At 35.9% G+C, this 14,833-nt stretch overlaps 1 protein-coding gene across 3 annotated transcripts in view; it reads right to left on the bottom strand.

Annotated features, from left to right (window-relative positions):
* The window catches only part of PGR (progesterone receptor), a 90,811-nt gene that overhangs the window by 31,675 nt on the left and 44,303 nt on the right, over positions 1-14,833 (bottom strand). For all 3 annotated transcript variants that reach the window (XM_032488260.1, XM_032488261.1, XM_032488259.1), the window contains one exon: positions 8,077-8,370. In XM_032488260.1, coding sequence (XP_032344151.1) covers positions 8,077-8,370 — 294 coding nt within the window. The remainder of the gene's footprint in view (positions 1-8,076; positions 8,371-14,833) is intronic.

The raw sequence follows: 14,833 nt of genomic DNA, 5'->3' as shown, positions 1-14,833 counted from the left end.
AATAGATCTTTCAATTTTTTTTTTAACTTGCACAGTGGGTGATGATAACATTACTGAGGTAAAATAAAGGAGGAGAAACAGGCTAGAGAGAAAACAGTAAGTTTGGATTTGTTTGAGGAACCTTTGGAATATCCATATACCTATGAATTAGAGGTATGGGGAGATACCTGAGCCAAAAATACAAAATTTGAAGTTCATGTCTATATATTACCTCTCTGTTTTTTTTTTTTAAATTATGGATCACTCTTAATACAATAGAACTAGTACAGAAATGCTGCTTATAAACGGATTATTTTACAGGCTTTAAAAAATGGGTAATTAATTCTTTGACAAATAAAAAACTTTAGAATCATTTGATGAGACATAAATAAAATTTCCAAATTTTTGCAAAGCAAGATGCCCTCAAGGAGGCATATACAAACTTGCCTACTGGTGGTCCGTCTCATCAGAAAGGAAGGGGTTCTGGAGTGAAGGCCCGAGTCCAAGCTCTGGCTCTACCGTGTACTGAACGCTGCCTGGTGCAAGTCATTCAGGATCAAAGAATCTAAATTTCCTTGTAAGTAAAATCACAATGATAATGATAACTAGCTGACAGAACTGCAGTGACACTCAAATGCGTCATTAGGCACATTTTAGAGCGCTATGCAGAGGTCTGTTACTGGTCTACCAATAGATCCTGTAACAGAACTTCTGATGGAGCAATGGCTGCAGGAAGGCCATCAATCAGTCTGATGGAAAACCACTAATATTAAAACAAAATGAGATCTAGGAGGCATTTTATATGTATATATACACGTATTTTTAATATATTTTATGTATTTATATATCATGGAACCTGTATGACACCACTAAACTGTAAATGTTATTAACAGCAATAAAATTCAAAATGAGAATTATGTATCCTATCTGGAATGTATACTTCCCACAATTAACATTTCATATATGTTTCATACATACCAGCAAATATATATTTGTCAAATATATATGTGTTTAGAATATACATATTATATGTTATTAGATAAACATAACAAATGTTATATTTCACATATATATGAAAAATGGCAGACTGGCAGAAAGTTAAGTTGAATTACTCTGATGTATTAAAACATTAATATATTGTTCTCTGTCATCGCCAGAAATACATTTATTATCCTCCATACCTTTCTTAGACAATTTTATAACTTTCTAAACAAAGTGTTTTATAATACCTAAATATTTGACTTACTACGCTACGTTTTCCTCTCTAGACCTTTGTTTTATATTAATCTCTAAGCAGTTTTTAAAATTTTATATGATCATATAACAATTGATCTGTTCTTTTTTTAAAAACAAAGATTCTACTTAAATGTACATTTACACTACCCTATCCTTTGTTGTGGGGTTTTTGTTCATTTTTTCATTCTGGGGTTATTAAGGACTAGAAATAAAGGAACATTTTTAGTATATTATAGTATCAAAGGCAAATCTTGCTGAAATAACTTAAAACTTAAGAAATTATCCAAATTAATAGTAGAAAGTATATTCTTTCCATAAAGAATGGAAATGGAAATGTTAAATGGAAAACAGCTCAGAAAATAGCATTATTTACTCTACCATTTTGAAGGCTTATCTGAGATAAATGTACACTGTTAAATTGACTTGAACATGCTTGGTACAGAAGTGCAATTTTTTTTTTTTACCATTAACTAATATCATTCATTACTTTATACTGAAACAAAGACGGGAACACTGAGATCAAATTCCCACTGGTGATAATGATCAGGTAAATGCAGTACATTTCAGATGACGATCAAAACGAAAACCTTCACATGGAGAAGTGATGGATGACCTGCAATTGTGTTCAAAAAGTAGTAAAGAAAAATGCCCTTTCCTTTTAAAGTGACTTGACCCAGCAATTTCTGACGAAAGCCCTGTCACAAGCTGTCTAATCCTTAATGCTTTAAAAAAAATGGAAAAGAAAGTGTACAGTTACACATGGCTTATATGACCTTCCATGGTTCTCCTGGCTTAATTCCAGAGTTCTGATAAACTGTCCAGTTGTGCGCCTGTAAAAACTGTCATGTACTGAAACAGTCTGCAGCAAGGGTCTCAGCACCTTCTGACACAAAGTGTAAACTCTGAGGAACACGAAGAAGCTTCAGCACAGTGTGCAATCATCCAACATGTGTTTGATGACCCTATGAATAAGGACTTGATGGGTAATGATTCATAGTAGCATGGTCCTTTCCTATCAATTTCATAATTTTGATTTCTATAAAAATTCTTTGAGCACCCCTTTGGGATGGAGTAGGTCATGCTGGCTTGGAAGCTCACTTTGCAACGAGATATAAAGACTAGCAAGATGTTGTTTCTGCCTTTAACACTTGTAGCCTGTGAGACAGACAGATAAGTAGAACATAACTACCATCCAAATATGATAGCGGTGTGTTGACAAAGCAAGGGGAGAGTGGTGGGGAGTGGTGGAGCAAAGACGCCTTTGGCTCAGTCTGGGAAGGCTTGGGGAAACTGCTCTAAGGAAAGTGATGGATGATTGGCACCCTCGAAGGGCAGTCCAGGTAGGGAAAGCAACATGGACAAAGGAAGGCAGGATATTGTGCAAAGAGCTTTGTGGGAACTGAACCTTAGAGGTTCCTGAAGAGGCAGAGTGAGAGACAATGTTGCAAATTCAACACAGAAGGGCCTTGGATATTAAGGCTAGGAAGTCTGGGCTTTGTTCTGAAAAGGATAATATGATTGACTATACTTGTTTTTGCAAAGATGATTCTGGTGGCAGGACTGATGACTGTTTGGGGGGCAGCGTGAAACTGCGGGAATAGGGTCCGTGAGGGGGCTCCAACCAAAATCTAGGGAAAGGGGATGAGGATCTAAACTGAGCTCATGGCGGTAGCAGTGTAAGTAGCATGTATAATGAATCCTACATTCGATAAGTAGAACTGACAGAATTTGATAACGAAGCAGACAGGAGGTGAAGGAGAAAAATGAGCTGAGGATGACACCCATGATTCTGTCTGCAGTGCCATTTCAAGATACAGGAAAAGGTTTCAGGCTTAAAAAGTAGGTCATGTTGGCTTGGAAGTTCACTCTGGTGGAAATGTGAAATAAGCAGTAGAAATATATGGCCCACTAGTTTCGTAGAGGGTCTGGGTTGGGACCATGTAATTAGGAGTCATCAGAATACGGTGGTAGCCGAAGACAAGGCTATGAATGAGCGCATCCAGCCTTGCAGAGTGAGGAAGTACTGGACTAGAAGACGGAACCAGGAAATGCTGAATTCATGGTATGAGTGGAGGAACAAATCCACAAAGGAAATAGATGTGGAAATTGAGAGAAAACTTATCTACCTGGAAGGGAAGTGATGGCCACCAAAGGAAGAGTTCCAGCAAGAAAGGGTTACTTTGTCAGTGGCCCCAGATGCATGTGAAACATGGTGAGGGCTGGACGTATTCATCTGGTTTGATAGGTAAAAAGTTTTGGTGACACTAGCTATAGGAATTTCAGTGGAAGGGGATGTTAGAAAAATCACTTTTTCAAGTCTTTATAAAACCTGACTTAACTCCTAGTAGACTAATCTCATTTCTTTCCCATCGTTTCTTTCAGGAAAGTAATTTGATTTATTCATTTGATTTGGAAAAAAGAAAAAAAATCCCTCGTCACACATGCAATGGCCATTAGTGACTCAGAAGGTATTTTGTGCCCTACACTGGAAATTGATGCAACATTGTAAACTGACTACAACTCAAAAAAAAAAAAAAAAAAAAGATATTCTGGGATGCTTAAAGGCATACAATCAGGCAAAGGACTTTCCAGTCTTCTGATACTGATGATACACTGGCTAACCAAGACCAAGAAGAAAGATATGGTTAAAAATGTCAAAGCATTGACCTGAATAGATTTTCTTTTTTTTTTTTTTTAACAAATAGAAGAATCAAGAACAAGTATATAAAAAGGAAATACTGCCCCCAAACCTCTCTGTCACATCAACTCTGCTACAATGTATTAATATACAGGGATGGAGATATTGAAAGATGAAATTGGACTGGGGATAAACATTACTCAATTTCCAAACCCTATCCGGACTTTCAAGACCTTCCTTGATCAGCCTGTAACATATGCCTCTACATTTATTTTCTGCCATTCTCCCCAATATAAATTTATTGTCAGTTTTTTTTTTAATACTTGAAACCCCTAGGAGGCCAGTACTTATTGTAGTATTGTTTGAGAAACCATATGCACAAATGTATTTTCTCAATCAGCAGCTATTAAAAGTTTTAATTACGATGCTGTAGGGGAAGATATGATAACATATTTTATGTTATTAAGGGACCCTCACACTTGAAAAGATTGAGAACCATGCTTAGGCTGCTCTCATTCATATTTACCAAATCTGTCTCATAATTTCCTTTTTATTACACCACCAGCCACACTATTCTTTCTATCCGGAATGCTTCCTCTTCTTATCATGATTTATCAAAGCCTCATTCTTCTTTCACGGTATACTTTAACTGACACCTTGTCTCTGAAGCCTTCTGTTGTCCCTGATACCAAAAATGTTCTTCTGGCCCCCTTTTATAAAAAAATATCTGCATCTAATGTCACTTTCACATACCTCTACAGTTGACCCATGAACAACACGGGTTTGAACCGCATGAGTCCACTCGTTTTTTTCAGCACTACAGCACTACATGATCTGCAGTTGCTTGACTGGGTGACTCTGCTGATGCAGACCTGGGCTGACTGTAGAGTTACGAATGGATTCCTGACTGCTCAGAGGGTCGATGCTCCCAGCTCCCGAGTTTTACTAGGGTCAACTGTATAGCTGTGTATCTCATCTATTCCATTGGACTGAATGTTCCTTAACAGAACGAATATTGCTTGGTCTTTTTTCAAACTTAGCAAATACTGTGTTGCTTTAAGTTTCAAATAAGAAAATACTACCCACTGAAGTTACAGTTAAAAGTCAATGTAAAACCATTCATTCATAGATGCAACATGTCAGATGCAATGTGTCCTAAGAGATCATTTATAAATGTACCGTCCTGAGGCTAAAGCATCTTGCAAGTCTCCTTGTATAGAAACAAAGATATCTCTGAAATATTATGGGAAAGATGTCAGATAAGCTACAATTGCTGTAACAGGTCTAAGATAGGAGAAGAGCATAGACAAAGATGAAACGAGGAAGCCCAGACCGGGCAACGGTAATCCTCTTGGGGACCTGCAGATGCACACTTTGGGGCCCTCGTGCATGCTGTCACCTTGGTTATGATTATCATTCTGCATCTAACCTTTTTCTTTTTTCTCTGAGAAATGTTAAAATTATCCTTCTCTTGGCAAACTTAAAGGGCTTTGGTTTATTTGGATAAACATATGTAATCTACAGATTTTAGGTCTTAAACACTTATTATGTACAGTGTTTTAACCTCAAAACTCTACAGGTCTGCTATTCAAATGAGCTAAACCAGATAATGTTTGACCTTGTGAAGAAGTGTCCCTATTTAGTTTAGGACCATCATTCCTTTCCCCAGATGTTCGAGGCAGATTTCTCTCCATCAAGGCCTCAGAGGGCCTGAAATCTGCATCTGATCTTGAGCTGACTTCCAACTACAGTCTCCTACTGTGAAAGAATGGCGTGATCTGTCATGTTTTTCTAGCAGTATCTTTTTTTTTTTGCACTATAAATAAGTAAGCCGACATCCTGGCTATTAGTAAGCTTCATTTAACAAAGTCCATCTTTCACAGACGAACAATGTGAGTGAATGGATAAAATAAGGTTCTCTTACGTGCAAAACTAATGCCCAGATGCTAGGATGTGCTGCACCAAAATCCATTCACATCATCAACCCAGCCTTCTGGCTTCTCTTTCTAACACGACTGTTTAATTGTTAGGTCTTGCACACAGGAAGTATGCAACAGACATTTGTTGAGTGAATCAAGGGAATAAAAACTACTCTGAATATTTGTAATAACTTACGGTGAAAGAGAACATGCAAACAAATACATGTATGTTCATGTATGACTGGAGCATTATGCTGTACACCAGAAACTGACACAACATTGTACACTGACTATAAACTTCAATAAAAAATACACATGCAGAAAAAAAACCTACTCTTGTTTATAGTCAACTAAAAGTTTCTGAGTAGGTAATGATATCAGGTTACTTTATACACACACGTCCCTCTAGATCCTTTCACAGAGGTCAATACAGTCACTCTGGTCCATTGACCCTTTTCATTATTCATTCTGTTAGAGTTACTCCTAGAATTCAGACCATGAAAATATGGTTTAAAAGACTGTGGGCAACACCATACTTCGATAATCTTAGCACTTCCCTTATTACACAGTTAGTGAAAACAGTACATGTAGTTCTGGTAAAGCCATCATTTTTGTTCACTTACACACAAACTACACTCTGCAATATTAAAAAAAAAGTTGCCACCAAACACCATGTAAAAATTTGCTGTCACTCTTTTTGAGGGTGTGTGTGGGTCAAAAATCTAGACAGATAATAGTGTTTCAGCTTAAGACGCTCACTTAGCATTTTTCCAAATTTCCATAAATTATTTTTGAAGCTGTAACTGGTTATTTCCTAACTTTGCCAACTGATAATAGAATCTTTTTAAACAATAGAGAATGTACAAAATGCAAACAAAAGAAATATGAACCAAATCAACAAAAATCAAAGAAACAACCTTTTCCAATAATAGAAAACCAGAAAAGTTATACATATGTAAACACTCATATTTTTAAATAGGAAAAGGTCATCAATGCTACAGTAGTATTTTAATTTAATAAAGGTCTATCAAATTTGCTAACCAGTTTACAGTAACTTAAAAAAAAATTCAGAACTTTTACAAAGGAAAAAATATTACCTGCCCAAGGCCTTTCAGCTAGAGTGAAGCTAATTAAGAACCTGGGCATTTTGATTTTCTATAGTGAAGCTAATTAAGAACCTGGGCATTTTGATTTTCTATAAAATTACTTTAACTTCATTAAAATAGTGAAATTTATTAACTTATCTCTACATGTATTTTTAAAAGATTAAAGAAACTGGAATCTATTTTTCTTTCTGTCTCATGTAAACTTGGATTTTCAATAACAATTCATCTATTGTATTTCAAACCTTTCAGGCAGAATAATAACTGAGAAATAATATTAAGGCAAATTGGGAAATGAATTCTCTTTTAAAAAGACCATTAAATTTTCTTAAAGACTAAAATGACATAAGATGTTTAATTCTTGATCAGATATTGGGAAAACTAAACTGGTCTAAAGGAGTATGAGGATATTATCAGTGTAAAGGGAACGTAATTTTTAAAAATGTCCTATTTCTAATTACGAGATTAATGTCTCCACAAGTCACTGCTGCCCACCCATGTATCCTCTTGGCTTTGCAGCCTTAGGTTTGGGCAGGTAAGAACTGCATTCCTGTAATCCTTTCGATAACCTGGCTGCTATGGAGCTGTGCTGAGAGGAAAAATAGCTTATAAAGTGACTGAAATCCTTTCCTGATGATATAATCCAAGCCTCACTGTCTGGGTATAAATCAGAGAAAATAGCAGTGGGGGTTTCTCCATGTCCAAATTATTTGTTCATTTATGTTTAGGAATTTTATTTCTTAATTGACTTTAGACACCCTGCTATATACCCTGAATATCATTTTTATTTGTTAGACTGCATTTAGTTTTGCCTTCAACCGTTTGAGGTTGGTTAAATTAGAATCTGGAATGTACTAGACATTTTTAAGAAGATGGTCAATTTGTCTTTTTCTGAACCACTCTATTATCGGTGGTTGAACACATAAGCGTACGCTGTTCCTCAACTGTCTCAAGTGTGTAATTCTTATTTCATCAACAAGACTCAAAGTGTTAGCTATGTTTTTTTGTATTTCCGTAGTACACAGTAGGGTCCTAGACAAGTAACAGATAATACAGGGTCCTAGATAAATATTTTGAACTGCTGAAATATATCTTGTTTACACTATATTTAATTTATTGCACAGACTTGTTTTATATATTCACTAGAATAAAACCACAGTAAAGTGTTCATTGCATGCTATTATATACAAATTATTATTACCTGGCAGTGATTTAGACCACTTGACTACTGAAAGGAGTTGCCTCTCGCAGAGCTGATTCAGACTGGTCAGCAAGGAACTGGAGGTGTCAGGTTTGGTGTTGTCATGTCCCGCATAGACCACGTCTGGTTCAATGCTCATGAGCAGGTTGATTAGTGGGGGGACCAACTGTAAGTCTTGATTTGGTGAAAAAGTGATTCTCTGGCTTTCATTTGGAATGCTCACCGGCTGTGGGAGAGCAACAGCATCCAGGGCTCTCATAACTCTAACTTTATTAAACTTTTTAAACTTTCGACCTACAGAGAAAAAAAAAAAAAGACGACGAAAAGAAGGTCATTTAAACACATATCGACTAAATATTTCAGCAGAGAATTATTTTCTTAAGTCTTAAAATTGTAGCATTGCAGGTTTTAGCATCAATCTAGTAAAATCACATCAAATAAGTGAAAATGTTAGGTCTCCGACTTGGATTAAAGAATGAATTAACAGTAGGTATTCACTGGGGTGGGGTGTGGGTAATTATACCAGATGCAATGCAGGGTTACGGAGCTTTGCAGCAACATGTAGAGAAGACAAATGGCTTTTAGGAGAGACTAAGCTCTGTACTGGTCAATATTCTGACAGGATTGCTTTCCCAAAGCTAACGCTACAGACTACATTCATTAAAACACAGCCTTTAGTAAATGTTGAATTTTCTTTGGTAAGGTAGCAGGATATAAGATTAACATACAGCAATCAATTGCATTTCTTAACACTAACAATGAAATATTAGAAAAAGAAAGTAAAGAAAAAAAATTCCTTTTAAAATTGCATTAAAAACAATAAAATACTTAGGAATAAATCTAACCAAGGGGATGAAAGACTGATATACAGAGAACTACAAACCACTGATTAAGTAAATTAGAGATGGCTTAAAGAAATGGAAAGATACCCCATGCTCTTGGATTCAAGAATCCAAAACTGTCAGAATGGCCACGCTACCCAAAGCAATATACAGATTTAATGTGAATCCTATCAAATTACCCATGACATTTTTCACAGAACTAGAACAAATAATCCTAAAATTTATACAGAATCACAAAAGACCCAGAATTGCCAAAGCAATACTGAAGAAAAAAAACAAATAACGCTTCCAGACTTCAGACAATACTACAGAGCTACAGTAATCAAAACAGCATGGTACTGGCACAAAAATAGACATAGAGAGCAGAATAGCAGGAACAGAATAGAGAGCCCAGAAATAAACCTACAGACACACAGTCAATTAATCTTTGACAAAGAAGGCAAGAATATAAAGTGGAGAAAAGACAGTCTCTTCAGCAAGTGGTGTCCAGTGATAACTGGACAGCAGTATATAAAACAATGAAGTTAGAACACTCCCTCACACCATGCACAACAATAAACTTAAAATAGCTTAAATATAAGACAAGACATGATAAACCTGCTAGAAGATAACATAGGCAAAACATTTTCTGACATAAATCTTATGTCTCATAGAGCAATGTTCTCCTAGAGCAACCTACCCAGGCAATAGAAATAAAAGCAAAAATAAACAAATGGGACCTAATTAAACTTATAAGCTTTTGCACAGCAAAGGAAACTATAAGCAAAATAAAAAAGACAACCTATGGAATGGGAGAAGATATTTGAAAAAGATGAGACTGACAAGAGCTTAATTTCCAAAGTATATAAACACTGCATACAACTTAAAAACAAAAAAAACCAAACAAGCCAATCCAAAAATGGGCAGAAGACCTAAACAAGCAATTCTCCAGTGAAGACATACAAATGGCCAATAGGCACATGAAAAAATGCTCAATATCAGTGATTATCAGAGAAAGGCAAATCAAAACTACAATGAGGTATCTATCGCATTACACCAATCAGAATGGCCATCATTCAAAAGTCCACAAATGATAAGTGCTGGAGAGGGTGTGGAGAAAAGGGAACCCTCCTACACTGTTGGTGGGAATGAAATTTGGTGCAGCCATTATGGAAAACACTATATGGAGATACCTAAAAAACTAAAAATAGACTTACCACATGATACAGCAACCCCACTCCTGGGCATCTATCTGGAAGGAACTTTAATTCAAAAAGATACATGCACCCAAATGTTCATGGCAACACTATACACAACAGCCAAGACATGGAAACAACCTAAATGTCCATTTATATATTTATACAATGGAATACTACTCAGCCATAAAAAGAATAAAGTAATGCCATTTGCAGCAACATGGATAGACCTTGAGATCATCATTCTTTTGGAGTAAGCCAGAAGGAGAAAGAAAAATACCATATGGTATCACTCATATGTGGAATCTAAAAAAAAAAGAAGAAGAAAAAAGAGGACACTAATGAACTCATCTACAAAACAGATAGACTCGCAAACATAGTAAACAATCTTATGGTTACCAGGGGAAAGAGGGTGGGAAGGGATAAATTTGGGAGTTTGAGATTTGAAAATGTTAACCACTATATATAAAAATAGATAAAAAACAAATTTCTTCTGTATAGTACAAGGAACTATATTAGTTTCTAGTAATAACGTTTAATGAAAAAGAATATGAAAATGAATATATGTATATATATGCACAACTGGGACACTATACTGTACATCAGAAATTGATACTTTGTAACTGATTATATACTTCAATTAAAAGAAGAGAATCTGTTAAAAGATAAGCATCTACATATGCAACTCCCACAAAATCTTATACACAATTACATGATCATGTGAAATTCTTGAAATCAATACATGGACTACTATGAAATCTAAGGATCCAAAATTAAGAATCCCATTTCTAAACTAAGGGTGGGTAGCATTTATACCCTGTGCTGGTCAGGGCACATCTGTATTTCTGGGACAATCTCGAGAATTTCTACTTCGCTGAATTGTGATGTGTTAGGAAGAAAAACAGTCGGACAGTGAGATCAGTAAAAATCTGCCTCACAAGGAGTGTTTGAAAGAGATCCTAATCACCAAAACCCAAGCAAATAAACAAACACAGGCTTCTACAGTCATATATGTTCAAGCAATAGTGTATGAGAAAAATTACAGTGATAGCCTTCCCTTACTTGGGACTGTGCCACAGAACCTCTAATACACTGTACGAATAAATCTCTAAAGAGAATAATATTAGTATCTAGTGTTTTCCAAGAATATCTGGCCTTTTTACTTGATGAAAAACCTGCTAGAATCTCATGGAATTAACAGTTTGGAAAACACTACTTTAGAATATTTTTCTCTATGAGGTTTGCATATGGGATCAAGTTTGTGAAAATTTAAGAGGACATCTAACTGGAGAAGATTTTCTTTGCAGTCAGTTTACCATACTGGTACCCCTGTACCCTGCCTTCTCTTCTGTTACAATGCATGACCTGCCTGTGCTGCTATCATTTCAGTGTGAAATATTATTCCTTCTCATCTATTCAAGGACTTTCCTCTGAAGTTATCTGCCCTCTTGTCCGCATCCTCTAATGGTCCCTCTCGTACAAAATCCATCCCATTCACTCCTTTTCTTCTCCTCCCATTTTCCCTTAAACCCATTCCAGTCAGGTTTTTCTTCTCCCTACTCCAGTAAATTGTTCTTGGCAAGCACACTAATGCTTTTCACTGGTCAAAACACAATGGTCAATACTCACTACTTATCTTAATCAAACTGTCAGTGGTACTTGACACAACTGATCATTTCCTTCTTCCTGTAAGACTCTATTCTCTTGGCTTCCACATACCTCACCCTTGTGGCCACCTCTTTAGTCTCTCTGGCTTGTGCTCAACATCTTCTTAACTCCTAATCTTAGAGTTCCAGAGCTCAGTCCTCAGACTTCTCTTATATAGCTACACTCTCTTTTTAGGTATTTGCATCTACTCTTATATCTTTAATTTCATGTTGATATGGAATGTTTACAATTTTATAACTCTTGCCTCAACTTCTTCTGAGAACTCTAGACTCAGCTATCTAGCTGTCTAGTCAGTATCACCACTTACATGTCCAATAACTCCCCCCAAAACGTAATACGTTTAAAGCAAAACTTTGATGCACTCGCCCCCAAACTTCAGCTTCCATTTTTTCAACTCCATTTACACACTTGCTTTGACAAAAACTCTGGTATAATCCTTGATACCTCACTTATTCTCTCACTTCATATCTAATTCATCAGCAAATCTTAGTGGATTACCATGAAAGTGTAACCTGAATCCAGTCATTTCTCCCCATTTCCACTGCTCCCGCCATCGCTGAAGCCGCCATCATCAGAGCTGTACTATTGCAACGTGTGTCGGCTGGTCGCCCAGCTTTCATCTTTGTGCCTCCACAGTCTATTCTCTACCCAGATGAATGAGCCTTTAAAACTTCAGTCAGATTATTTCATTCCTTGCTCAATACTCTCAGTGACTTCTCATCCTACTTAGAATGAAATCCAAGTTTTCTTAAATCAATCAGCTGTTGATGTGTACTCGTGTTGTTTCCATGTCTTGGCTATTGCAAATACTGTTGCCATGAACATTTAGAATGCATGTATCTTTTCAAAGTAGAGTTTTTGCCTTCTGACAAGAGGATAATATTAAAAATACACAAACAGCTCATACTACTCAATATCAAAAAACCAAACAACCCAATCAAAACATGGGCAAAAGACCTACATAGACATTTCTCCAAAGAAGACACACAGATCACCAACAGGCACATGAAAAGATGCTCAGCATCGCTAGTTATTAGAGAAAAGCAAATCAAAATCACAATGAGGCGTATCACCTCACACCTATCAGAATGGCCATCATCAAAAGGTCTACAAATAATAAATGCTGGGGAGGGTGTGGAGAAAAGGGAACCTTTCTACCCTGTTGGTGGGAATGTAAATTGGTGAAGACACTATGGAGAACAGTATGGAAGTTATTTAAAAAACTGAAAATAGAGTTATCATATGATCCGGCAATGTCACTCCTGGGCATATATTCAGAGGGAAACTTAATTCAAAAAGGCACATGTACCTCAATGTTCATAGCAGTACTATTTATAATAGCCAAGATATGGAAGCAACCTAAGTGTCCATTTACAGATGACTGGATAAAGAAGATGTGGTGTATACACACAATGGAATATTACTCAGCTATAAAAGAAAAATGAAATAATGCCATTTGCAGCAACATGGATGAACCTAGAGACTTATACTAAATGAAATTAGACAGAAAGACAAATATCATATGATATCACTTAGTCATGGAATCTAAAACAATGATCAAATAAACTTATTTACAAAACAGAAACATACTCACAGACAGAAAACAAACTATGGAGGGAGGGTATAGCTCAGTGATAGAGTGCATGTTTAGCATGCACGAGGTCATGAGTTCAATCCCCAGTACCTCCCTTAAATAATAAACAAACAAAAAAAAAACCCTAATTACTCCCTCCACAAAACAAAACAAAAAACAAAAATACAAAACAAAACAAAATAAAACAAATCAAACTATGGTTACCAAAGGGGAAAGGGGAGGTGGGGAGGGATAAATTAGGAGTCTGGGATTTATACTACTGTGTATAAAACAGATAAACAACAAGGACCTACTGTTCAGCACAGAGAACTATATTCAGTATCTTATAATAACCTATAATCAAAAAGAATATGAAAAATAATACATATATAAGTGAATCACTTGACTGTACACCTGAAACTAACACAACATTGTAAATCAACTACAGTTCAATAAAAAATTTAAAAAATTTCAACAAATATAGAGAAAATATTGCCTCAAATGAGCAATTGTTAGATAACCAGGAGAATTCTCAGAAAAAAATGATACATGCCAGAACATAGTAGACTATGATTGTTAAGGTGCAGAGGAAAAAAGTCAACTCCAAATCTTACAACCAGCAAAATTTTTACTCAAAAACAAAGCTGAAATAAAGATATTTTTGTGGAAAAAAAACGAGTTTAACAAATTCCCACAGAAGGAACTTATAAAAAATTTATTTCAAAAATAAGGAAACTGAATGCAGAACTGAATTGGGAAAAAATTGAGCAAACAAACAGGTAAACATGGAAGAAAATCTATTAGACTGAATAAAATAATAATGACTATTATTTCTAGATTGTGTTCTGAAATGAGTGCAGTTCACTTTGCTGTGGCCTCTTTTTTTGCTGCTTGTTTTCATTTCTGGTAGATTGTTTATATTGAGTGGAGGACAAAATGTACTCGTGTGACGGTACAGGACTTGCTGCATAGAAGCAGAGGAAGAATATTATGTTGGATACTGAAATGTAAGGTATACGGCAGTCAGAAAGCTTTCTGAGAATCAAGTGGGGAAATAGAGGGTAAAGATCAGCAGACAATTAAGTAATGGTGCAAATCCTTTGACATTATGAGGATCATAATACGCATCATTATAGTCTGGGTGGACTTGCAGGCAACCATCCCAATCACGGCTGTGAAACATGATGTCTAGACACATGTTACTACTTTGGATACATAAAGGACGATGCTGCTGGAACCAGTCCACTGGGACTAGGCTCTCACAACCCCTTATAGCATTGATTTAGCTTGCTTTTCCTTTTTCAGCAGCCACCTCTACTTCCCATATCAAAATACTTCAAAAACCAGTAGATAATAGGAAATATAAAATTAAAGTATGTATTTACCAAACAAGTATATTAGAGTTGAATTTTTTAAAGAGTAAATGCCTCCATCTTTCAAACAAGTCAGATTGCAAATGGACAATCATTATATCCCTCAATCTTGACTTTTTACTGAGT

The sequence above is a fragment of the Camelus ferus genome, chromosome 10, assembly GCF_009834535.1.
Source record: "Camelus ferus isolate YT-003-E chromosome 10, BCGSAC_Cfer_1.0, whole genome shotgun sequence".
NCBI classification, from domain to species: domain Eukaryota; kingdom Metazoa; phylum Chordata; class Mammalia; order Artiodactyla; family Camelidae; genus Camelus; species Camelus ferus.
Note: the sequence above shows the minus strand (reverse complement) of the source record. Positions and strands in the feature narration are given on the sequence as shown.